Below are 25,695 nucleotides of genomic sequence, written 5' to 3'. Positions count from 1 at the left end.
TGCATTACTGTCATCTACAGATTGAATGAATATCCCTTCTAGACTCTAATCCAAAATTGCCAACAAAAATCTGGGGGAAATTGTATATCTTTTAAAATGGGGTGGGCTGAACCCCTCTTTTTTGTAATCTTCAGAAAGTCTCCATGCCCACTCTATGGTTTGTAAGGGAGGAGTACAGTGTTATTTAAATTGTAATTGAAAAGCAAAAAGTTGAGCTACTAGAGGATATGATAGAGCTTTGCCTATTTTTTAAAAGCCTTTGTAAAATTAAAACTAAGATATTAGGGATTGGTAGGCCTTGGAAATGGGTGGCGCACCAAGGTTTCTGTGCACAACCCGTAGATCTGTGAAAGTTGTTAGGTAAAGGTTCCCCTTGATATTTAGTCCACTCGTGTCTGACTCTAGGGCACGGTGCTCATCCCCGTTTCCAAGCCATAGAGCCAGCGTTTGTCCAAAGACAGTTTCCATAGTCATGTTGCCAGCGTGACTAGACACGGAATGCCGTTACCTTCCTACCATGGTGGCACATATTTATCTACTTGCATTTGCATGCTTTCAAACTGCTAGGTTGGCAGGAGTTGGGACAAGCGACAGGAGCTCACTCCATCCCGTGGCTTTGATCTTGTGACTGCTGGTCTTCCAACCTTGCAACAACACAGATGCTTCTGCAGTTTAACCAAGATGTGTTTGTAAGAGGAAAATTCTGGTAGGTGCGGTTCCTCCTAATAGTACCTTAAGAAAAGTTATGCTGGTTTGCAACTCTGGCAAGTACAGGAAAGGAACATGGATAGCATCCAAATTGGCATATAGATATGGTATAAGGATTGCTGAGGGCGTGGTTTGGATTTTTTTAAAAAATACCTCATCTGCAAGTGTTTCTACTTAGAATGATCCATCCTTCCCCTTTAAGAGCTGTCCTGCACCTTTCTGGCACAGCACTAGGGCATGCATTCTTTTTGGCACACTCTGCTTAGCCTGTTTAGCTAGGAGATAATAGAGCCTCCAGTTGCTGCAGATTCCCAGGGAGAGTTTGAGAAGGAGAGATTGAGGGAAGGGAAGTGGAGGGGGGGAAGGGAGAAAATGGAATGGCACTGACAAAAGGGAGAGAGGAGCAATGAAAAAAATATAATTCCATCTCCGCAGACAATCAGGGGAAGCAATTAACTGCTGATTTGTCTACGAGGGGCTAGCTACTGTTTGGACGGGAACACGCCAAATAGCACATCGCTCTTCCTCTCCACCTCATGTCAACAGACTCTTTGTAACCCAATCCACCTCACACCCAAAATGGAGAGGCCCTAATGTTAAGATGTGGATGAAGAAAAATCCTAGTCATTCCTGGAAGTCAACTGTAGTCCAGGGCTGGCTTGCCTCACTAGGCATTTCCCAACTTTGCTCACAAGCTGCTTGTGTTCTGGTCTCTTTCTCTCACAGACCATAATCAAGCTGCCTGTAATTGTGACTTTTGGTTCTCCACCAGGACATTAAACCAAGAACTCCTGCTTTTCACATCTGTTACGAGCACTGGTGATAGGAAGGTGTTCTGCAATGGGAAGAAGCAGTTCTGGGGAACAACACACAAAGAGTAGAAACACTGACATTGCAAGAGCGTCAGTCCAGTCTTCGATGTGCATCATTTTAAATTTGCAACAGCGCATATTATGGCTTGTATAACCAAACTCTAATCCACAGCTTTGTCTAATTTTAAAATGTCCCAGCTGTCAGAATTTTTTTTAATACCGCACTCTATAGCTGGAAAAAAAAACCCAGCTTCCTAAAATCCTGTTTGCTCTCTTACCTTGTTTCTATTGGTTACATTTTGTGATGGAAGCAATCCCTCTCTTTTTTATTATTATTTTTCCGCCTTGTGATATGTGAGATACCCTTTTGCTGCCAAACAGGCTCTGGGAACAGACTGGAAACCCAGGGTCTATAAGCAGCAACAATGCCAGTGCGTAATCTAGTTCTCCGAGCTATGTTAAGTGGCAAATGTCTGCCTGAACTCTTCTTGCAGCCTTGGCTTCTTCGATTTCAATTCCAAACATGGTTATCTATTTGGGGTCTCTCTCTCTCACACACTCCTTCCCATGGCCACTAATATACATTCCAAATTGAACACAAGTACCCTGTGCTCTTCTCTCTTCTCCGCCCCTTTGCCCTCCCCACTGCTCTTTCACTGTGTCTATTTTCACATCTCTCGCGGCTCTGGAGGGAGCAAGCCACAGGCACTGTCAGCTCTGTACTGCTGAGCAGTTTCCAAACCCAAAGTCGTCTTCCTCTCCAGGATTGAGTTTCTGCTGCTTCTACAGGTGTATGAAGCTTGGCGGTAGAGTCACAGACCCTAGCAATAACATCTGGCGGTACATTTTGTGGCAACGGAAGTGTTTGGTGCAATAATAAGTTCCCCTGTTGGTCTAAAGCCAGAGTGGACGAGTAGCTGCTGTCTTGCTCCAGTTCCAGCAACCTCTTCGATATAGTCTTGAAAACAGACAAATTCGGAGACAAGGACAATGAGCGCAAATGCCACCCTTTTGGACCGGATTGTTTTTAACCCTGTTTTGTGTGAGGGTTGGAAGCCGTATATGGAAGGAGCAGCCTATCATCTCGGTAATTTCTTCCTCCTCCTGGGGTTTATGGGAGGAAGTGGGATCATTGGCTCCATCTACATCTTAGGCTTTCTGGTCATTGGCTTCTTCTGTGCCGCTCTCTGGGGCTGGCTGGATGCTTGTGGGCTGGACATCTTCATCTGGAACATCCTTCTGGTCCTGATCTCCTTGCTTCAGTTAGCTCACTCGTTTTATCAGCTCCGTAAAGATGCGCTTTCTGAAGAATTTGACCAGCTCTACAAGCAAGTTTGTCAGCCTCTGCAAGTGCCGCCCCAGGTCTACAAAGAAATTGTCAAGTGCTGTGAGGAGAAAGTCCTGCCACTGGCCAAAGACCAGACCTATGCCTTGGAGGGCAAGACGTCCATTGACCGCCTGTCATTCCTGCTGTCTGGCAGGTAGGCCGTCCTCCTAGCAACCTTTTTTCCCCTAGGTATCGCAAAGCTGATCTTGTTAATGAGAAGTGGGAATGAGAACTCCTTAACAGTGTTACATAAGAAACGGATTCTGTTTTCCGCTCCCCTAGTTTTTATTGGGATAGGAAAACCTGCCACCAGTTTCCACTTAAGCTTTATGAGGGTGAAGGAATCATGGGGGGGGGGGGGGGGAGAGCATGTCAGGAAGATTTCATGTAAGAATTGTTTCTGTCATCTAATTATATGGAGGTGCTTTCCTCTTTGGCAATATAAAGTGTTCAAGTAGAGAAATCCACACTTAACAGCATGAAGTAATGCAGTTTAGGCAAAAGTTCGTCACCTCTGCGAGATCTAAGGTTCCTGGCTTACCTTGGAGACATGGGCACGCAGTTCTCCTGAGCAGCAAGGAGGAGAAGGTGTTAGGAGCTTGTCCCCTGTACTTCGTTGTAAACTCTTGACAGTAGACAGACAGTGCTTGATGCCATGGCAAAGAAGCTCCTGAGCTAGTGCTACACACAACCGTAGTGAAACACATACTTTAACAAGGATTGGCAGGAGGGCACATATGGAGCTGCTGGCAGATTTCTGCTCACCTGCAGTAGATCAGCAGGGAGGTCTGACTTCCAGTTGCTTAAGAACGAAACCACCGAAGGGTCTCTCCTCCTGCCATGAATTCTGTTTCTGGAATTGTGAAAGCTTGAAGTTGCCAGGAGTGGGTTTTTATATGTGGATGGGCTGTGAGCGCTTTTTCATTCTGAGACATACGTAAATGCTTGGGCTCAGGGAATTCTTTTAAGTACATCAATGGCCAGAATTCAGTGTCCCTTAAAGCCAGTTCACTTCAGGTGCCATTTACAGCCACCTGCCCCCTTCAGGTACACAGGTGCACATGGGGTTTGCCCTATTCAGATTCATTTGCCTGTGTTCTGGGTGTCATATTTGCAGTCTGGTCCTCATTGATAGATTTGGTCATGTGCTGTTTGGCTGCGTATGTGCTTCTGGCTCCCTTTTGGATTCTCATTTTTCTTGCCCTCACCTCACCTTAGTGCTGCTTTTGATCTCATAAAATGGTTGGGTGTGTTTACAGGAATTTTTCTGAAGTGAGCGGGAAGGAAGCTACATAGTAGTACGCTGCCATAATTCACTTGCAACTGCAACACCGTGCATCTATCTGTGCACATTAAAACAATATATTTAGCAATGTCCCCACTCAGGCCTAGGAATTCTCGTGAAACCCGACAAACAGAAAGTATTCATTCCAATTTACATTCCAACTTAGATTTCTTAACTTGTTTATAAATGAGAGAGATTGTGTGTTTGTGAGTCAATAATTAGACTTACTGCTTTTTTTCAATTGACAGTTGAGTGAACACTCAATTTTCCAGGGTTGGCTCACATAGATAATGCTCTTCAGGTTGATTTGTATTTGTGAATGAAAAGCCAATACAGGCAATAAAGCCGTCACAAGATGGACAAGTGAGCTCAAATATCAGTGAAAGATTTGCACTATCCTACCAAATGCTGAAGATAATGTTACTAACCCATCAGCTGTAATAGTCCATCATAATAATCTATATTTGTATGGACTGTGAGTTGTCACAGGCTGAACAACACAGAGAACAATTGCATATGACCCTCATTCTCTCTGCCCAGAATCCTATCGGTTAATTATGCCAGTGTCAGTGCAACGGGATAGATCACAGCAGCAAATTGCGCCAGCTAACAAGTTGTGGCTTGTATCCCTTGTTGCACACCAACACATGTGAGTGTTGCATAATAATAATAATAATAATAATAATAATAATAATAATAATAATAATAATAATAATAATAATAATAATAAATTTATTGTCATTGTAAGTATATACACAGTATACCCATACAACGAAATTCATGAGACATGCAAGATACATTTTGCTGACTAGATGCAATTTGTTGCTGCAGTTTATGCCATAGTACTTGACTAGCCAATTAGATTCTGATTTATGTGTTTAAATGGGCTGTTCCAGGCATCCTTGAAGTGCTGTGCTTTATAGTTGAGGAGTGTTTACATGTTTACACTAAATGTGCATTCAGACTGTAAGTACAAATATTCAGACGGCTGTGAGAATCTTTCTCCATGTGTTCATATCTGATTTATAACTTACTTAACCTAGTGAGTTAGGTACTGGATGCAGAGTCAGAGGTTGTGAGTAGAGATGGGGGTTATTCGTATTTGTATACGAATATCCTTGCACAGGTGGCGTCACCAATCCACCGTGGATGCGGACAGCACAATTCTACGAATGGCTTCTCAGCACGCGATCCGCTCACCACTATCGGCAGGAGGCGGTAGGACAAGCCTTGCTGCAAGGTCGAAGAACTGTGCCATCCGCATCCGTGGTGGATTGGTGAGCGAACCGTCCGGGGCTGGACCCTTGTTAACCCCACTTTTGCAGGGATATTCGTATACGAATACCCCCATCTCTAGTTGTGAGTTGAATTCCCCACTGTGCCTCGTAGGAGAAGAAACTGCCTTTGTAGCCTTGGGGAAGCTGCACAATCCTAGGGCGACCCCAGAAGAAGAGAATAGTAAACTACTTCAGAGTGCTCTATCCTTAGAAAATCCAGGAAAGGACTGCCATGAGTGACATAGTGGCACACAACTAATTAACTACAGGTGTTGGATGGAATGAAAGTATAATATACTGTAGGTGTTAACCATTTACGGTGTAGCCCTATGTGCTTAATGTATCGTGTGGATACTCTAAAAGCGACTGTACTTTCAGTAATTCACAACATATGTATGCACAGTCATTTGATCCAGGTTCCCCATACACACTACCTGTATCCTGATTTCAGGAGGATTCTAATAGCTATGTACAAATCAGGGATGAATGCATTCAGGCAATAGCCAGGTGGTCCAAACACCTTAAGCATGAAGGAAGGGTGGAGATGTCAATGTTGTCCCCCATGCCCCTTTCTCACAGCTTTCCATTTTGGGTAGGAAAGAGTCTGGAGAGGAGCTGTAACTATGTTTGAGTGTATGTGAGCACAGTGCTCTGCATGATCCAGTACCTGGAAAGATCATGCTGGGGACAGGTGTCACACTGATACATCACAGACCTGCTGACTCTCTCTGAACAGCCATTAATGTGGTTTAGTTATTTACTAATACTCATACAACTGGCATGCCAACCAAAAACTGGTAAAAAGCACTCTGAACCACAGAGGTCACCTGAGACTCCAAAGGCCAAAGTGGACGCAGGAATACACCCAGCCTTACACGTCTAGGCTTTCAGAGAGGGTGCGACTCCATTAATAACAGGTAGCTTCTTTGTCTCCAGGATGGCAACCACTTGCCTACAAGGCCTCTATTTTCCTGGGATTCCAGGGAGCAACTTGCCCACCACTGCAATTGCTATGTGGCCAAGAAACAGCACCTCTTCCTAGAACCTGTTTAGTGAGTAACAGCAGAACCACTTAAGTAGAGTGCCCTCCGCTACCAACCCACTGAGCTAGTCCGGAAGAATAGCACGGCCAGTGGGATCAAAAGCTTTGGAGAGATCAAACAAGAGCAGCAGGGTTCCACTCCTCGTGTTCCGTCCTCTCAGTAATGATCAACCATCAGGGGGATCAAGGCTGATTACAGATCCTGGCCTGAACCCAGATCAAAGTTATTTTAGATAATCGGTATTATCCCAAGTGCCTGCAGCATACCACAAAAGTCTCAAGAACCTCCCCCTCAAAAGATGGGTCAGTCAGTAGTTAGTATATTCAGTAGAGAATTTCTTCAGCAGTGATTGGCCGTATCACGGCTTCCTTAAAGGCGGCAGGTGCCTTTCCCCGTGTAAACCAGCATTCATAACATTCCAGACCCAACTGGCCACACCACTTAACATAGCTTTAGTCAACTGTAAGGAGCAAGATCAAGATATACTATGATCAGGTGCCATGCTCCACTAGATCCTTGTCCTCGAGCCACACCAGCTGAAAATGATCTGAAACAACTGCATTGGTGACCTTGGTTGATCCTTCCACAGTAACATCATCAAAGGTCATTGTGGCAGCAGTTTTATCCTAAATCTGCTTATCAAGAAAGGCCGTCCGATCATATTTGTACCCAGGGGGTGACCATCTGAATGGATCCCTGACATTTAGGGGTCAATTGATCCAAACTTTGCAAAGGAAATAGCCTGCCCACAACAATGCTATCTTCAGACCGCCCATCTCCTAATTTAGAGCAAAAACTACATCAGATTTTGGCCTGTTGTGTGAGTGTATCTGGGTGCCATTTGGCCCTCATCTACCCCTGTAATAACTTTAATTGTGGCAATGGAGAAATGTATACAGCTAGATATTTTGTATACCTTGGTCCCATCATCAATCAAAATGGAGATTGCAGTCCAGAAATTGGAAAAAGACTGAGAAACGGAAGAGCAGCAATCAAGGAATTAGAAAAGAACATTTAGTGTAAGGACGTGTCACTGGAGACCAAGGCTAAGATCATCCACACTGTTGTATTTCTGATCACCATATATGAATGTGAAAGCTGAATAGTAAGAAAGCTGACAAGGGAGAGAAAAAAAGATTTGTCTGAAATGCGGTGATGGAAAAGAGCTTTGTGGATACCTTGGAGTGCTAGAAAGACAAACAAGTGGATTCTAGATCAAGTCAAGCCTGAACAATTTCTGGAGGCAAAAATGTTGAAACTGAGGATGCCTTACTTTAGGCACATCACGAGAAGGCAGGATTCTCTGGAAAAAAGAACAATGCTGGGAAAGGTGGAAGGCAGCAGGAAAAGAGGAAGACCAAATATGAGATGCTTGAGTTTGCAGGAGGACAGGGCATGTTGGAGATCACTCGTTCATAGGTTGCTATACTGTACATTGGTGGCAAATGGATGGCACCTAACAACAACTATTAGATCTGACAGAGCAACAGATATCACGTCGCTGTCATATCTTACAGGACATTGCCTCTATAATTCCTCTTCCATCATAGAAAAATATGTTCAGGAATATCCAATATGCCTCATTCTTTCCTCCCTAGATTGTACGAGAATTCCAGGCAGCAAATATTTGAGCAACAGTTATTTAACTGCAAATTACAGCACTCCCCACTCGCAAGTGCTACACAATTAAAATGTTTGTAGTTTTGAGCAGATGAAAGAGAAGCTCAACCTCACAGCTCTGGCTACTGAGACATCACAAGCATGGCAACGGACGGCCGTGGGTGATGAACTGCTACTACATGATGGCTGCAAAGATGTACTCCAGAATAAGGAAAAGAAAGGAAGAAGAGCTGTCACTTCAAGGAGTTCCTATGTTGCCTGCAAACCTTCCAGCAGTCACAATGAGAGCAGCAGGCATTTGATTGTGCTACGCTTGCTTTTCATATGAGTAGGTTCAACTCCAGGCTGTTCACATGCAGAGAGTCATGCTTTGCTGTCTCTCCTTTCTCTGCAGGCCACTCATCTGCTTGTCTGTCTGTCTGTCTGTCTGTTTGTTTTGTTTTACATGCCATTTAAATCATGCAGAACTATTTGACAGGGCTACATACACCGAGGGCCTGTCCAGACTGGCTGTTTCAGGTTACAAAGGGTTTCTTGAGTTCAGGGCGAGGAGCCACATGCCATTTGGTGTTTGCCTCCCTCTGAAGAGTAACTAACCCTTCGTAGCCCCCTCAGCTGTTGAAGCATTTCCCCTGATCATCTGTGGAGGTGGAATTATTTTTTCATCAGTTCTCTCCCTCTGTCAAAGCAGTTATGTCCCCCCGTCCCCCTTCCCTGCTTCCCTTCCCTTGTTCCCCCACCCCACTCTTTCTCAAACTCTCCCTCAGAATCTGCAACAGCTGGAGGCTGCTATCTCTTAGCTAAACAGGCTAAGCAAGGAGCAAACTGAAAAGAATGCATGCCCTAGCGTTGGGCCAGAAAGTAGCACCACAGCTCTTAAAGGAGGAGAATGGCTTGTTTTAAATAGAAATATTTGCATATGAAGCCTCTTTCCCCCCAATCCAAACTATGATCTCAGTGATCCATATATATCTATAAGCCAATGTGGACGGGCTCTGATTTTTTTTTAAGCCACATATTGGCCTTACAGCTGACTGGATAACTCAGTGAGTTAGACATTTGGTTGGAAAGACAGTACAGTAATTGGAAATTCAATTCCCCACTGAGCCTCGCAGGAGAAGAGCCCAGGTTTGTACCCTTAGGCAACCCGCATTGTCCCAGGGTGCCCCTAGAAGGAGTAGACCACTTTTGCATAATCTCTACCTAGAAAACTCAGAATCCATTTGATGGCACATTAAAAAAAATTGACCCTAGATATTATAGTTTGAGAACTGATCCATCTCATACCAGAGTAAACGTTCACGCCAGTGCATCAGGATTAGCAGTGTTACTGTCCATATCTGAAAGATTACTTGATCCCACATGAAATGGTATTATATCAAGATGCTAGTGAGAAACCCATTTCTTTGTTGGGCAGCTAAACGACTGGGTAAAAGGCCTATTCTTTGGTGACCTACCTTGAAAAATGAATAATGAAAGAAGGCAAGAGATAAATACAATTAAAACTGTTTATGGTTTGTTGTTTCCTCCTCCTTCTGTAGAATTAAAGTGAGCCAGGATGGACAATTTCTACATTATGTCTTCCCTTACCAATTCCTAGATTCCCCAGAGTGGGAATCACTGCCGCCTTCTGAAGAGGGAACATTTCAGGTAATATTGCAAAATTCTTCACAATTTTGTGCATCTTTTCTATTTAGAAATGCAGAAGAGGGTCTGGGGTTCAAACAACTGCTCTAGTGCATAGTTCTGTGGCCCAAATATTGTTGTGTTAGTGTTTCCTGAACAGTAAACATGGCCACACCCGGCCACACCAATGCCACACAGCAAGCTACTTTCTAGAGCATCTCCAGATGTTCTTGAGCTACAACTAATTAATGGAACAAAAAGGGATGTTGCCAAAAATGGAGAACAATTCCAAAATCATAAAAAGGAAGTGGGGGAAGGATACAGATTACAACATATGAAATCCAGAAATCCACAGAACCTAAGAATTTACTCTTGCCTAGAAATAAGTCCAGAATTGTGAAATGTCTACTTGTGAGTTGTGGGTAAAAACCACCACTTCGAATAGTCCTCCACCCTCCTTACAGTCAGACTGAGCCCGAGTAAAAAGCCTACACTTTCTCATTCATTCTACATACTCCAGAGCCATGAGGTAATTATGGTTAATCTCCTTTGAACCCAATGGTGGTGGTGGTGGGGACTAAAAAAGCCCAGGTAACAATAGCCATAGCCTGGAGTTGTAAGCAACTTATTAACATACATCTGGGACCATCTTGCTTAAACAGGTTTTGGGAAGTCCCAAGAATTTCTTCCCACAGTCCCAACTTTTTAAGGGAGAGTTAAAGTCCATTTGTTACAGAGCCGAACTGTTTTCTTTACAGCATGTTTAAATTTGCTTTTTGGATCCTAGCCAGAGGAACAAGTGATGGGCTAAGCCAAGGTTAAGAATCAAAGGAAAAGTAGCTGGCCTGCCTGAGGAATGGGCTTGCCCATAAAAGCTCACATTCAACTATAGCAGTTAGTCTTTAAGGTGTCACCACGCTTTTGTTTTCTTTATTTTTTTATTTTTCTTTGGCTTGCTTTTGTTTCCCTTGAGCTCTCTGTTTTAATCTGTGTGGATACAAAATGACAGTGGCATTCTACTATCCATATTATTATAATGAAATAAATATAACATTATTTTAAAATAATATGTTTTGGGTGTAATAACATCCCTATTAAAGATAAAGGTTCCCCTTGACATTTTAGTCAGTCGTGTCCGACTCTAGGGGGAGGTGCTCATCCCCGTTTCCAAGCTGTAGAGGCAGCGTTTGTCCAAAGACAGTTTCCGTTGTCACGTGGCCAGCGCGACTATACACGGAACGCTGTTTACCTTCCCACTGAGATGGTACCTATTTATCTACTCGCATTTACATGCTTTCGAACTGCTAGGTTGGCAAGGAGCTGGGACAAAGCGACGGGAGCTCACTCTGTCGCATGGATTCGATCTTACGACTGCTGGTCTTCTGACCTTGCAGCACGCAAAGGCTTCTGCGGGTTAGCCCGCAGCGCCATCACGTCCTTTCAACATCCCTATTAGTCTAACGCTAATATGAAATTAGGTAAGAGTAGGAGATGCACCTTTGTATATAAGATTTTCCAAAAATACTTAATCCAATTCAGTCTTATTCAAAATATGAATAATGCATGTATCATAGAATCACAGAATAACTGAGATCAAAGGGGCCTATAAGGCCATAGAGCCCAACCCCCTGCTCAAGGCAGGAATACAACTCAAAGCAGATCTGACAGATGCTTGTCTCCTCATTTATGATATTCGTCCCATGTAGCCACTGCAGACCTCTCTCCAGAAACTCTAGTTGATGGTACGGGCACATACCTTCCCTACCTCTACCAAAGGTATGATAAAACAATAAAATACTCACATTTCTTCCTGAAGGAATTTCAAAGGAACATTCTGAGAAAGGAATTTCCACTGGATTTAGACCTCTGCACACTTACTGGGGATGATATCAGGAAATATTACAAGTACATAATGTGGCAATGCTTGTTTAGCTTGTCTTGGAAAGATCCCACGGACTTTAAATATTTTCTATATTGGTTCCTTGCTACCTATCAGGTGGTCTTTGGCAGAGCTTCAAACTAGACTTTTGTTGTTCTCATTGTTTAGATACATAGTTGTGTATATCTTTCCCCCCAGTGTTTTGTGTATTTTTAAAAGTAGTATGGCCATGTAGTGCCTCAGAATCACCCCCTCCTCGATATCCAATAACTGAATTTCTCCTTGCAAGATTTTATTAAAAATAAAATGGATGGAAGGATACAGATTTTCTGTCACGATGTACTTTGGCTTCCAGAGTGTGAATTGGGTGAACTATTGATCAATCCTGACAATGTACAAACACAGCAATGTTTCTCTTGTTGCTTTGAGGTATCAACAGAGTCAAGCGTGTTTGACGTATTTCTCTCCTAGCTCCAAAATTTGTTTTACCTGAAAGTGGAAGATTAAGCAGAAGTTTAGTCACCAGCAGGGCAGAAAACCAATAAAGGTATGCTGGCTGTCCTTGGTTAACAACCCAGCCATGTGTAGCTCTCATGCTATATTCCGTTCAGGCCACAGAGCTCCAAGATGTACACAAACTCTAATCCTCATTGGTTTCCTTTTGAGATTCAACTCACTGAAGCGTATCTATTGAATTCTCTCATGAGCAAAACCTAATGGGGAAAAATGGCATAGGTGCTTATTAAACCACTTGCAAGATATATTCACACCTTTTTGCACCCTGCAATACAGAAAATGCCTACTCCAAAATATCAAACGAGATGTTATGAGAAGTGTGCGTTCTCTAAGATTAGCTCATTTCAGCATCCACAGTGTGATTTCTTCAAAAGCCAAAACCACACCCTGGAGAAAAACAGGGTGAAATTCACAGTAACTCTTGTCACTGCACATGACACAAGCCCTGCTTGGTTTTAAAATGGTGCCCACTCCAGACTTCTAAAAACCCCGGTAGAGCTTGCATAGCTTCCCAACAGGGCATGCGGATGCTGAGGGAGCAGTAGATGTCCCACCAGAAGGCAGTTTCTTAGACCTCTTCTGTACACAAAGAGGTAGAGGGCATCCTTCAACAAGGAATTGTGGGCAACTCCTGGGATACGGGATGATGAGTAAAGGGAGGGAGTGCTGGCCTTGACAGCTGCCTGGTAAACACAGGTGAAGGAGCCACTGGCCACCATTACCAGCGTCGTTTGATCTTTTCCACCTGCTTGGCGTCCCATAGAGAAGGCATTTGATTAGCAGGTAAGTATTTCAAGATGCGCCACTGAAGAGCAATGATGCTACAGAACCATTCATGCTGTTCTGTCTGGGTGGTTAATTGCTATGGACTCCAGAGGTGCATATCCCACTGCAGATCAGCTCCCTGTCTCTGATGGCTGCTGGTGGCAGCTGTGAGGGCGAGACTGAAATGGCTAAGCTCAGCTGATGCTCCCACCAAGGCACTGCCAGTAGCCTCCCAGCACTAGCTGGCTGGTGACATCCTGCTTTAATGCAAAGAATTGCAATAAAGCAGGACATGTGGTATAAGCAAGTCCATACCTGTCTGCTGCTAACCTGCAGTTAAATACCTTTGCTGTGGGTTACTGCAAACATGCCGTTCCAGCCAGAGATAATGTGCCATGGCAATCAGACAGACAACTTAAGTCCATGCTTATCTTCAATGACCAATTGTCAAACCAAGCAGGCTGGAATACAACATATGATGGTGAGGAACATCGCATGCTGTGACAACCAGACATGCTTCAACACTAGAGGAAGCACTGGTTACAAATATACACCAGGCTTATTATCTTGTTTGAGCCTTAGAGAGCAATTTGTGCAGTCAGCAGTTTGCCTGGAGAGTTCGTACATCAATTAATTTCTAAGACGATTCCTACCCTGCTCAGTGGTCAATTTCATCTCTTCCTATGTTTGCCACCCTGCTCTAGCTTTGGACCCGTTTTGGGGAAGACCTAGGAGTATTCAAGATTTTGTTTTGCTTATGCTCAATTCCAATGGGGGAGTGGGGCTCAAAAAGAACCTACACAGGCTTCTCCTGATTGTGACCAACACTCTCAGTCAGTCACTCGGTTATTCTCTCTTTCTCACCTTCTCGCTTTCTCTCATGTTTTGGCTTTTTTTGTTGAGCATTTCTTGATAAGAAGCTGCAGCTTGTAATCTAAGGGCTTAGGTGTCTTAGCCATCACCAGATCAGATCCCAGCAAAAGCCTGGGCAAAAGTCCCCTCTTATCCTATATTCTGCTTTTATTCAATTTCTTTTCCAGCTTCACTAGCCCTCCTCTAAATATCATGGTAAAGTATAGTCTACGTTCTGACTTCCCTTCCTAATCCACTTAGGCTTTCCATATGTCTATCTGATTTCTACTGTCCATTTGTCTTTGTATTTAGCCTTTTCCTGCTTTCATCAGAACAATCTTTTCTTCCCTTAACTCTTCTTCATATCCCAAATCATTGCTGCTATAATCTGAATACAGTTGGTGCGTCTCTTTTTTCCTGCTGTGTAGTAAGAGTTATATCCTGTAACTCTTGTCTCATAAACCCTCCTCTTAGAAAAGTCTATTTTTGCTGTAGTCAACAATTACAGCCTGGGTTATCCTATGTTTTGCTATGTGCTTACAGCGGATGAGAACACAGTGACACCCAAGGAGTTATTCTTTTTCCTTGTTATGTTTCACTCTGTCAAGAACAGCAGAAATTGAGTTTTGATTAATTGAAATAAAAGTAGATTTCTTTACCATATGGTTTTGTTACCAGGCCCTCTCAGATGCTGGAAAATGTAGTGAGCAAATGGGGTTTCTGTGCCTTGAAGTCTGCCAGAACTACCTTAAGGAAGTTCTCATACACTGGTTCTGCTGTGTAATCAGGCCAAAGCAGCTGCCTGCTTGGCTGCAGCATTAAATATCAGACTCAAGGACATACGTGTCACTTGTCCATGTTCAGCTTCCCAAAGCACCATTCCTTGGTCGCTGGCCAAGGGGACCCCTGGAGGAGGGAGGCACTAATCTCATTTTATCTATCTGCATGTCAGTGTCTCATTCACCCACTCCACTGAATGAAACTTGGCAAACATTTAAATAGTTAAGTAGCACAGGCTAGGTAAATATCTTGTGGGTCTTAATCTTCCAAGCTACCTTCAAAAAAATTAGAAGTGGCTCTGACGTAAACCATTACAGATAATACTTTTAAATATGCCTCACTTTCTTAATCCAAGGAGATTAAAGGTCAAGATTTTTATAGAAGCAGCATTTTTATGTTGGAGAACACTGGCATCCTCATTGTCTTGTAAAGAAAGCAAAGGTCAGAGGAGAATGGTGTAGATACAGAAACATCTTGTAAGGAAACATTAAGAATGCTGTAGAAGCTTGGCCCGGTTTGCAGGCTTAATCCAGATTCAAGTTCCAAAAGAATGAGGGCCCCTCTTTATGTGATTAGAAACTCTCTGTTCAGGGCAAAGAGCCCACTGCGTGTCTCATTCAGATTGCCCAGTTACTTTAACCAGATGCTTTAAATAGTATCCAGTACTGTAGTTCCTTTTTTTAAAAAAGTGCAGCGGCTAATGGCAAAAAATGAACCACATGGACAAACGTTTCTTGATATCTCTTCTGTCTTTCATAGGGAAGTTAACAGAAGGGGAACAATCTCAGTCAAGTCAGCAGAACAGTTTTTGGACTTACTTACTTACGTATTTGTTTGTGTGCTTGTTTGTTTGTTTATTTATTTCAGTTTCCTCTATGTAAGAAAAATCATTTGTGCTTTTGCTGGTTTGGATCGTTCGTTGCTACATGCATTAGTGGCATAAGGTCTAATTTCCTCCTCAGAGCCCAGATTCAGACCAGTAAACTTGTTCCACGTGATTTTACATCAAAAGGCGGGGGATATATGTATATATATTTCATGTTCAAACTCACATGAAATGGGGTGGGGGAGTGAGGATGGGACCCAGAGCTTTAAGAACTTTACTTTTTCATACTACAGCTCCCAGAATCCTCTAGCCAATGTGGGCAGTTCCATCTTCTGCGAGGTAACCCTTCCAGCCTCTGTGAAAATCCAAGCATTTTCTGCAGTTACATGCAATAACTGGGGATGAGGCAAAAACAAAGAGTTCTAGTCTAATTGTTAAAATGTTGATTCCGGTCTGTAGTAAAAAGATACAATTTCTTATGAAAATCATTCCAGGGCTTTGATTCTGAACAAACTTTGTCTCCCACCTTTGCCATTTTTCCATATTCAGAAGCTTTCGATACCCATTCTCCTGGAGAAAGGGAGGTGTTTTTATTTATTTATTAGCAATTTGATATGATTTTTGCAGCAACAATTAGTGACTTATAAATCTTCACTGCTTCCCCCTCCAAATAACTGATAAAGCATCACATTTTAACCTCCCCCTTAAAATGACTGTTATTAGTATTTATATTGGTTTTTGTTTTGGAAATGAAACATTACACATTGTATTTCAAAAGGATGAACACATCTGCTTACATCTTGAGTTCCCCTCTATCCAAGGCTCCTTTCAGGCATGTTTATTGCAAACTCTCTTTTAGCATAAGCCATATTAAGACTTAAAATCAGAATGAATTTCCTCTAATGGATTTGGAATCATACCTTTTCCTGCAAAGGACAGTACCTTAGTTAGTGGACCTTCAGGCCGCATTGGTGGGCTTGTTGCTTTGAAGTATGAATATCTGAGACCGTTGTCATTTCTCTCTTTTCCTTGACAGGTAACCCTGACAGCCGAGGCAGACTGTACTTTCATCTCTTGGCAAAGGAAGAAGCTTTACGCGCTTCTGACTAAAGACCGCTACATTGCCCGTATCTTCTCAGTCCTCCTTGGCTATGACATTTCAGAGAAGCTGTATGCCCTGAATGAAAAACTTTTCGCTAAGTTTGGCCTGCGATTTGACATCCGTCTGCCTAGCCTTTACCACGTCCTAGGGCCGGCCTCTTCAGACACTGAAGTGGAGAAAGAACCAAGGGAGTGCGAAGAGCCACCGGTGCCCTCATGCCACCCACCCACTTTTGTCCAGACAGCTCCTGCAGCCCCTCGCGCTAGATCTCTTCCATCCCATCCCAGAAGATCTCGGCCTGACAGTGACCTGTCTGGTGAGGACTCTACCAGTCTTGTACTGGAAGATTTTGCTGAGTTGACAGGGTCCTTTATGGACTATGTGAGCGAAGGGGAGTATATGAAGTGAGGGCACTGCTATCATGGGCACACGTCACCCTGTGTAAGTAAGTACTCTTTGTGCCTTTAGCAGGAAACACCGCTGTGTAGTATGTGCTGGGAGGTGGTGGCGCTGATGGGTCTAGCAGGCTGTGAGGATCTTCTGTGCTGGTGAGTTATCCCCAGCATCCCAGCCCCTCTGAATCATAAGCCCATGGTGGTGGATGTCCCGTCACTGCCACCCATTAAAAGAGAAGGGGACACATCCTGGTGGGACCAAGCCCAGAGTTACAAAGTCAGAGGGAAGGAGCAAAGCCCACCCAGGGAGGCTTTTTGTAAAGAAATATCTGTCGCTGCTGATTTTAGCACTGTTTGTCCAGGGGCCATCGCGAGATCCTCGTCTTGATTGCCTTGCTGATTGCTTAGAATAGGATGGTGGGAAGGGGAATGGCACACCACTCTGGGGGGGTGGGGGGGGAAGAGATTTTTGGCTTTCCTGGAAGGCGGTTCTCAAAAAGTGAATGACAAGAACATGTTTTTCTTTTATTTCTTAAGTTGCTAAGGCATTTTTAAAGTTGTGGGCATGTGCAACCCCGCTCCCCCATGAGATGCTTTCTCGCTCTATCTTCTGGCAAAATATTTATAACAGAATCAGTGAAGGGGTAGGGGTGGGAGAAAGAGAACAAATGCTAGACCACCGCTGATGCACTGCATCTCTTAGACGAAGTTAATTTTCCCCCTTTCCCTTGTATGTAGTACCAATCAAGAAACTGTCTGCAGCTGCAGTTTTGATAGGCACTTCATGCAAGGGCAAAGAAAATAGTTTTTTAAAATTCAGCCCAAGCAATCAATGATAGTCTTAAGAGATGCAAAAAAATATTAATTTCACTTCCCCTGCCCCTCCATAGAAGAGCAGGGGAAGTGTTCAGTTCTCCAGTATCCTGAAAGTGGCTTGCTTACGTATTAAGCCATTTCCTAATTTAAAAAAAAAAATCGAAACCAGAAGAAGCTTTGACAGCAGCAAAGCTTGATATTAGTCCATCCCCAGCAATGGTGCACACTGGGAACAAACGAAACTAGAGCACACCAACCTGTACCAAAAAAGCAGAAGCCCCTGATGGGCTCAGAAAGGAGCAGGTTGAGGGTGACCTGGGGGTGAATTGGTCCACTCATTGTATGGCTGCCAGAAGACAGAGCGAACCAATCTGCCCTCCCCCCCAACACACCAAATGGTGGAACAAATGCTGGTCTGGACCTGCCCTTAGTTGGATTCCAAGCACAGTTCAGAATGCTAGCTTTGAACTTAAGAGTCTGGCCCACTAGGAAGCAACTCCCACCAGCTCTAGCCAGCATAGTCAGCAGTACAAGGTCATGGGAGTCTGAACACATCTGGAGGGCCGTAGTTGCTCATCTGTGGTCCACGCCATAATACATCAAGAACATCTACCCCTGTAATAAGCCTACTGTTTCAGTTTTGTGTTGTGCACAGGTTTTTGTAACTCTCATTTTCTGCTTTTTGTAGAGTCTCGATTCTGTGTTGACCATTGTTCATTTATTCATACTACTCTTCTTGTTACAAATTTCAACATTGTGTTTTAGATTATTTGGTAGTCAATTGTGGGTCAAAAGGCAGGCTATGAATATCTGAAATTTATATAATGGGATCCAGGAAGAACAGTATTTGGGGACGTCAATTTCTTTTAATCCTCTACCAAATACCCTTCATTACCAAACTCCCTGTGGGCCCACAGCAGTCATGCACATAATAGAGGATGACCTTCTACCTCACCAAAAAGGAGGACACGCACATCTAAAAGAGCACCAATTTTAATGCTAATATAGATGTACAGATGCAAAATTAGAAGTGATGTTAGAATTTAAACAAACTACTATACATTTCATCCAAGCGGGGGAAGAAAATGACCTGTGTGACTGCTGACTCTGCAGTATAAAAGCAAACCACGGATGGGCAATGTCATGGTTTCTGATGTCCCTCCTCAATGCTTCTTATCTTAAATCCAACTTGGCCTGGACAGTCCTTCGAATATACTGTTCTCTGTAAAAAATGACACATGGCCACCCCCCCCCCCAAAAAAAGTACTTGGAAAGAGGAGGAGAAGAGACAAGGAGGGATGTCCAGAGCTTCTCTCCTCAGTGAGCCCAGATTTCCTCTCTTCACATATTCCTTTGAATGGGCCTATGTAGTAGGAAAATGTAGAGTACTATACATATTATAGATTGCTTTTAGGTATATGGGCTATTGTTGGAGGGAAGGATTGGTTTGGCTGGACACTTAGCCTTTTAAACTATGAAGGAATTTATAAAGGCTTTGCAAATTCACTCAGAGGAAGAGAATAGTTCAGATGGAAGGCCCTATTAGCACTGATCGTTTATTCCAGAACTGAGCCTATATTTATGAATTAATTGCCACAATTAAGAATGCCAAAATTTTTCTTCCCACAGCTTCTGGACGCCCCCCGAGGACTAGTCCCCAAGCTGCTGCAAAAGGACAAGCCCCTCTGGCCTCTACTCTGACCCCAGAACTCTAGGGAAAAATGTCGAATCACTAAGACCCACTCACAACTGTATGGTCACTCAAGTCTAATCAGAATGATGCACATTCCTTGTGTGTTGACATTTATATTGCACAGGCACCAGCATGACACTTTTCAAGGACATGCATGAGACTAAAGCACAGAGGTCGGACATGCCCCACAGCTTGCTGATCTGCAGTGGCACCAGTGGCTCCAGAGCATTTGTACACCTGAATACTTGCCACATGGATCTTTTATTAGGTGCATGAAACATAGTGGAAAGACAATGTCCTAGATATCAGTGGGATTTGCTCTCTGTCAAGGGTCTGTTAATTCTCTCCTAATTTTCTGCAGTTTGTCCCATTAGAATTAAACCTAATAGCTATGGTGGTGGTGGTGATGCGCAGGCCAGCTGGAATGCTCTTGGGTTGAGAGAATTCTCTGCACCCACCCCATGGAATACTCTTGACTCAAGGGTGAGCAGTTCCTCACTCCTGCTGCACAAGACTGCAAAGGGTAGATTTAAACAAGCTCTGTGTAAAAACTGCTATATTGGGCAACAGTAGCCTTAGGCGTATGGTGCATGGGAACAAGCAAAGTTCTTTTTGCAAAGTTAGAGGTTTTTTTTTTTTAAATGGGGAAATCCTCGTGAATGCTGACCATGGTGCAAAAGTGTCCATGGTGCCCTCGAGCATCAAAGGAAAGGGTTTGGAAAATGGAACAGATTCGCTCAATGTTTTGCTATTATTGGCATTATCTGGATAAAATTAGATGAGCTGCTGATTCTGCATCTAGAAGCGGGCATTCTCTCAAGTGGAAGAGGATGTATAGTTATAAGATCACATTATTTCCCTCGGCTAAGGAGACTCATTATAGACAACTGGAATGGAAACACCAGTTTTCTTTTTAGGTCTGATTGCTAAGTCACATCGCAAAAGTGATATAAGGTGAGATGAAAAATCTTGTAAGAGCAGGAAATAGTTTTGTCAGAACCTATGAATGATTGCTTTTAACCTTGAAAATCAGTGACCGGAACTGAATAAACTACCCCAAGTGAGCCCAAACCTACCATGAACAGAAAGATAACATGAGTGTGGAATCATGACACTAAGCCATAAAGCCAATTTGTCAACAGAATTTTAATATTGTTTAAGCCTTTAATTGTTTAAGGTGAGGCAGAATGTACACGTTGTATATCCAAAGCCACAATGCCATCACTACTGCTTGAGAAAGATATATGGTAGAAGGTAACTTCCTCCAAGGAGACCGTGTTGGGTAGGGATGCTGTTCTTGGGGGTGGGGGAAATGCAACATCACAGCATCGATAGAAATGAGGAACCTCTTCTGGACTTACAGGGGAAGGAAGAGGATGAAAAGGCTCATTGCCCCCTCCCATGGCTCTTCTTGGGAGAACTACATCTCCCATAGTCCTATGCATACTGTTAGCCAATTCAGTGGTAAGTTATAGAAGGAAGCATGAAAGCCTTCTCCTGCCATCCACCTGTACTCCTGCTATTCCCACTGCCACCAAATAAAAGGGTGGAAGGGGGAGGGTTTGAAGTGGGATAAGCAACCCAACATCCTTCATCTGTCAGTGGACTGCAACTCTCAACAGCCCCCACCATAATGGCCAAAGACCAGGCAAAAATTGTATGTAGAATTTCAAAAATTCTACATTCAGTTTTGAATGGAGACCTTGGATAAGCAGCCATGTAAGATTTGCCAGGTTTGCAGCTGCCTGTTGGTGTGATCCAGACTACAACAGCTGTTGCATTCCCTTAGACAGATTGACATATTTTTTTTCTCATTAAAACACATAACATCCTATCTGGAAGACACCAGAGTGAGGCAGGAAGGTATTGCAAGTCCTGCCTTCATTCTAATTTGGCCTCATGATGATGTCACCATGTCCATGTATAACATCGGAATGTATTAGGTAAGGCACTGCAAAAGGATACAAAGAGCTATGGGAATAAAGAGTTGGTGAAACCACAGCTGGAAGAAGGTCCAATTTTCAGTCCTTGTTGTCTAGTTTGTAATATCTCCCCTCGATTTTATACACACACACACCCTTGTTGTTTTTAGTTTTGAGAGGATTGGCACAATTGTGTCCAGCCCAAGTTGTATTCAAGTCTCTTATTTCCTCATTGATGTCTGTGGACAGCTCTTTTTCACTATCCCTAGGAACATTTTTAAATAGTTTTCTCATGTGGACCAGAAATTGAACTATCCTGACCGTGTGATGGTTTTCTCTACCTCTTTTCTGTGGGCTTACCTCCATTTTTCTGGATCATTTTGGCTTTTGTTGTTGTTGCAGACTTGAACAGATTATCTTGATCTTTGCACCCATACCTGGGGCAGTATTTGTTGCTGGATATACTGGGACGCACTGGGTTGTCTCAGTACTGCTTGTCCACACACATCCAGAGTTGTTTTTTGAGTTAGTCCACAGACTGTCCTCCCTTTCGCCTCTTTTCTCCTCCCTCTCTCCACCTACTTCATTCTTTTCCTCCCTCCCCTCTTTGTCAACAGAGCAGAGAAGGGAGGAGATGGACCAAAGGAAAAATGGCCTTAAAACCCTATAATTTAAAAAAGCCACACCTGCTCACGAGGTGAGCAGACCAGCATGGAACAATACGGTACGAAGATCCACACATGCAGATCCTGCCTGGGAGCAAATCAGACCAAAAAAAAGTATGATTTTTTTCCCCGCTCCTCTTTGATTCTAATCCCAGCACTGCATTCTGTGGTCAGTGCTGGTGTCAAGGGTGTCCGTCAAGTAGAACAAATGCTTGGCTCAAAATGATTCTCCTTTCTTCTTTTCTTTCTTGACACCCCATTTCCACCTCATTCTTTTCCTTTTGATGTTTCAACATTCTGTCACACCGAGTCACCTTTGGCCAGGGAGAGGGGCTCTTATTCCCCCCCCCAAAAAATTTGTCATTCCCCTCAAAACCACAGAATCGCCTGACTCTGCTGCTACCTTCCTCTTCTGCATAGGGACTACGTTCACCATTTGCTTGCTATACTTACAGAAGAAAAACCTGAATCGGAATTAGGGTGGGGAAAGCGCATGTCCAATAACACTGGAAGGGGTCACTTTGCAGGAGGGGGGGGGTCTCTCATAAAGCAACCCTTCTGTTCACTGGTGGAATCACTGTAGTCTGGCTGCAAAAAAGTACTAACCCTACAGCTGGGCTAAAAAAGGTCCAGTTGGGGCATAGATTAGGGTCAGGTCTTAAGTGCAAATCCCTGGATGTCATGTGATCGCTGGGAAACAGATCCCATTGTGCTCCAAAATGTGAGCTATTTACCCATAGATCAAACTCTTGTATAGAATGATGATGTTATTACCAATAGCACCAGTTCTAGGGGCTGTTACCCAGCAATAGATCTCTGAAGGAAATTCTTCTGGGTCAGTCTTTTTTTTTCTTTTTCCCTGTAGCTGCGTGGTGGCTACATGTTGAAGACAGACACAGCTTTTTTTTTTTTTAAAGGGAGCTCTAACAACATCCATGAACCTATTTCTGTGCTGCCTTACGCAACAGAAATAACAAGATGCGCACAGTGGCAAGCTAAATGCTGACGCAGCTGTCAGCTAATTTTTAATTTCCATCATGCATTGCATCACCAGATTTGAAAAGAGAAAGGTTTTGAAACTGCAAATTCACTCTGGGGAGTTTGCAAGAGGGAATTTGGTAATATCTGGGGGCACGACATCAGCTCTGTGCACACCAGCCAGTATTTGCTGCCAACCTTAACCAGCAGAATGTACCCACTTCCTAGACCTTGGAGACTGAATGCACATAATACCCTACCACTGTATACATGTTGCTTCTGTCTCGTCCACAGTCGCCTAATTGACCAGCTTTACTTAAAAATAAACATTCTAAATTTCAATGGTGATTCAAAAACATTTGCTGCTTCTTTGAGCCCCTTCTTTGTCTTCAGCTCAGAAAATGTGAATTCCCATCAGTTTCAGTGCAGTACTTTTGATTTTTGACCGTCTTTGATGTTAGGGCCCTGCTCTTGTTTTGTATCCATTAAGTAAAGTTGTGGTGATCACAGGCTATGGCAAGGTCATGGGAAAGGGGGCTGTTTTTTGGCAGGTTCAGGATCTGAGATAAGCAGAACATCTTCCTGAAAGAAGAAAAGACTCAAGTTGAGATGTGTCCAGAAGACCAATAATAAGTAATATTAACAGTATTTAAAGATGTAATTTAAAATTCATAATGTACACCTAAGGTCTGTGGAACTTGAATGCCTCCGATACAATCTGCCACGTGTTCCTAATAGTTCTGATTTCCACCATATATCTTTGTTCTTCGTTCTTTCGGTTGCCCTGAAGTGGGCATGCTGTGTTTTCTCCAAGGCTCCGGCTGGGGTGTCTCTATTGCTGTCAATCAGCAACACAGACCACAGACCAGTTCATTGGTCATGGATGACAACAGTGTAGATCTGGATAATGCCGTCTTATGGAAGGAGTTGTCCACAGTAAGAATTTCAATTATTCTCATTGGGGCAAATGAAGAATATCCAGGTGTGCAGAAGCACAGCTTCCCAAAGGGGTGGGAGGACTACAGAGGTGCTATCATTTCCAATTTGGACTTTTACGTTTTTCCAGCCTATTGTTCCCAAAGGCTTCAGTGTTGTTTTCTCTCTTCAGCCAAGGGATGCTTGGATTTTTAGTAGAGGATAGGATTGCAGCAGCTAAGAAAAGCCACTGCTTTTTTTTGGTGAGTGTAAGCCCAAACAAAGACAGAGGTAATGGACCTTAGTGAAAATCTTAAGCACTGGAATGTGGCGAGGAGTAGGGTGGGGGGGACTATCCTCGAAAATTTTTTAGGGCTTCACGTTTCCGACTTAAGTTGGAGAATGTGAAACAGCACGGAAATCCATGAGCAAATGGGAGAATTCAATGAAAACAAAAATTCAGATGGACGAACTAGACACTAGAGAAATTTATATTCCTTGCAGTGAATATTCTGTTTTCATTTATGATGTTAAATAATAGTAGCCCAATTGCCCTTTTACAATGGGATTTTCTTAGAAATATGTTCCTCAACAATCAGATTTGCAAATTAAGCCCATAGTGACCTGTCACAATACAAGGCAAGACAAATGTAATATACACAGGTGCCGAAAGCAATGTGCTATGACAAATAGATATATTTTGCTAACTTCAAGGAATACAACTTTTAAAGGAGTCCTACATGTATTTTCTAATATGACTCTGAAGTAAGATAGGAAAAGGGAAATGGAATTGAATGAGCACAGGGAGGATACAATAGAAATAAAGATATCAGATGGTGTTTGAAATGTGCCAGTTCCCTCCAAATAGCCATATCAGAAACAGTTTTCTACATCTTTTAAAATTTATTAAAAAGCAAGGTAGTAGCCTATTTACACCATATAAGCAACAGATTACTTGCTACACTCCAGCCACAAAAGGTATAATCTCATTTATCTACACAATAGTAGTATATCAGGGAAAATGCTTACACAGACTAACATGACTACCTCTTCCAAAACAGTACTACTAGTTACAACTAAATATACAAATGCAGGGTTCTTAGCTCTCTCTTTCTGAATGACTATTGATCAGAACAGATATATTTTTCTCTGCCTCCTGATCTTTGGACCTTATGGTTGCATGGATTCCTTCCTCTTTCAGATAGTTGAGAGAGCCATTCTCCCTTTTTATCCCTTTACTCTCCTGGTTGTAACTAATGATCAACTGCAAATAAAGTTGTTTTTTCTTTTTCTACTTAAGCTACTTGTAGAGTGATTTTTACATACAAAGGGCTAGTTTCATTGTGATCATAGTGGCTGGGTGGAAACTGGAATTTTTAGCTATTTCCTGAGATAAATTTAATGGAACAACCTATTAGGATAAAAATAATTATTCATGTTATTGCCACCCAGAGTAGACTATCTGTCTAGATGGGCAGGGTATAAATCTAATAAAATAAATAAATAAATAATGTTAAAAAGTAATGGAAAAGTCAAGGAAGAGAACGGATTATTTTGTCACCAATGTTATTGTATTGCTTTTTTCTTGTCAATCCACAATATATAGAACTACTGTCTTCCTTCAACACATAATGAAGCTTTAAAAATTATTTATTTATGTCATCTCAAAATGTGAGGGGCAGAGAAGGAGAGGGGGTAAAGCAACTAAGCATATATACAGTAGACTGATATTTTATTTTAAGTTTGGTGTCTGTTGTGTGAATTTAAATGTATTATAACTCGTGTGGTCTAAAACAACAGTAAATAAATCTCATATATAATCATCCAATAAACTGAAGATCTGTACATCATTTAGTGCAGGGGTCTCAAGCTCAATTTAACTGGGGGCCGCTG

General features: G+C 42.8%; 2 protein-coding genes across 4 annotated transcripts in view; one reads left to right on the top strand and one right to left on the bottom strand.

The window, feature by feature from the left end:
• The first annotated feature begins 752 nt into the window (after positions 1-752).
• Positions 753-25,634, top strand: POPDC2 (popeye domain cAMP effector 2). 3 transcript variants are annotated; one of them, XM_078386728.1, is made up of 4 exons: positions 753-3,001; positions 9,614-9,722; positions 16,353-16,734; positions 19,259-25,634. In XM_078386728.1, exons 1-4 carry the CDS (start codon positions 2,511-2,513, stop codon positions 19,342-19,344), a joined length of 1,068 nt encoding a protein of 355 aa, XP_078242854.1. In that variant the 5' UTR covers positions 753-2,510; the 3' UTR covers positions 19,345-25,634. The 3 variants fall into 3 exon arrangements, with proteins under 3 accessions (XP_078242854.1, XP_078242853.1, XP_078242852.1); XM_078386727.1 differs by having other exon boundaries at positions 16,353-16,859; XM_078386726.1 differs by having other exon boundaries at positions 16,353-16,863.
• The window catches only part of PLA1A (phospholipase A1 member A), a 45,461-nt gene continuing 40,215 nt past the window's right edge, over positions 20,450-25,695 (bottom strand). Inside the window, exon 11 of the mRNA XM_020789576.3 lies at positions 20,450-23,469. Coding sequence (XP_020645235.3) covers positions 23,373-23,469 — 97 coding nt within the window. The 3' untranslated portion in view covers positions 20,450-23,372. The remainder of the gene's footprint in view (positions 23,470-25,695) is intronic.

Source organism: Pogona vitticeps, chromosome 2, assembly GCF_051106095.1.
Source record: "Pogona vitticeps strain Pit_001003342236 chromosome 2, PviZW2.1, whole genome shotgun sequence".
Classification (NCBI taxonomy): Eukaryota; Metazoa; Chordata; class Lepidosauria; order Squamata; family Agamidae; genus Pogona; species Pogona vitticeps.
Note: the sequence above shows the minus strand (reverse complement) of the source record. Positions and strands in the feature narration are given on the sequence as shown.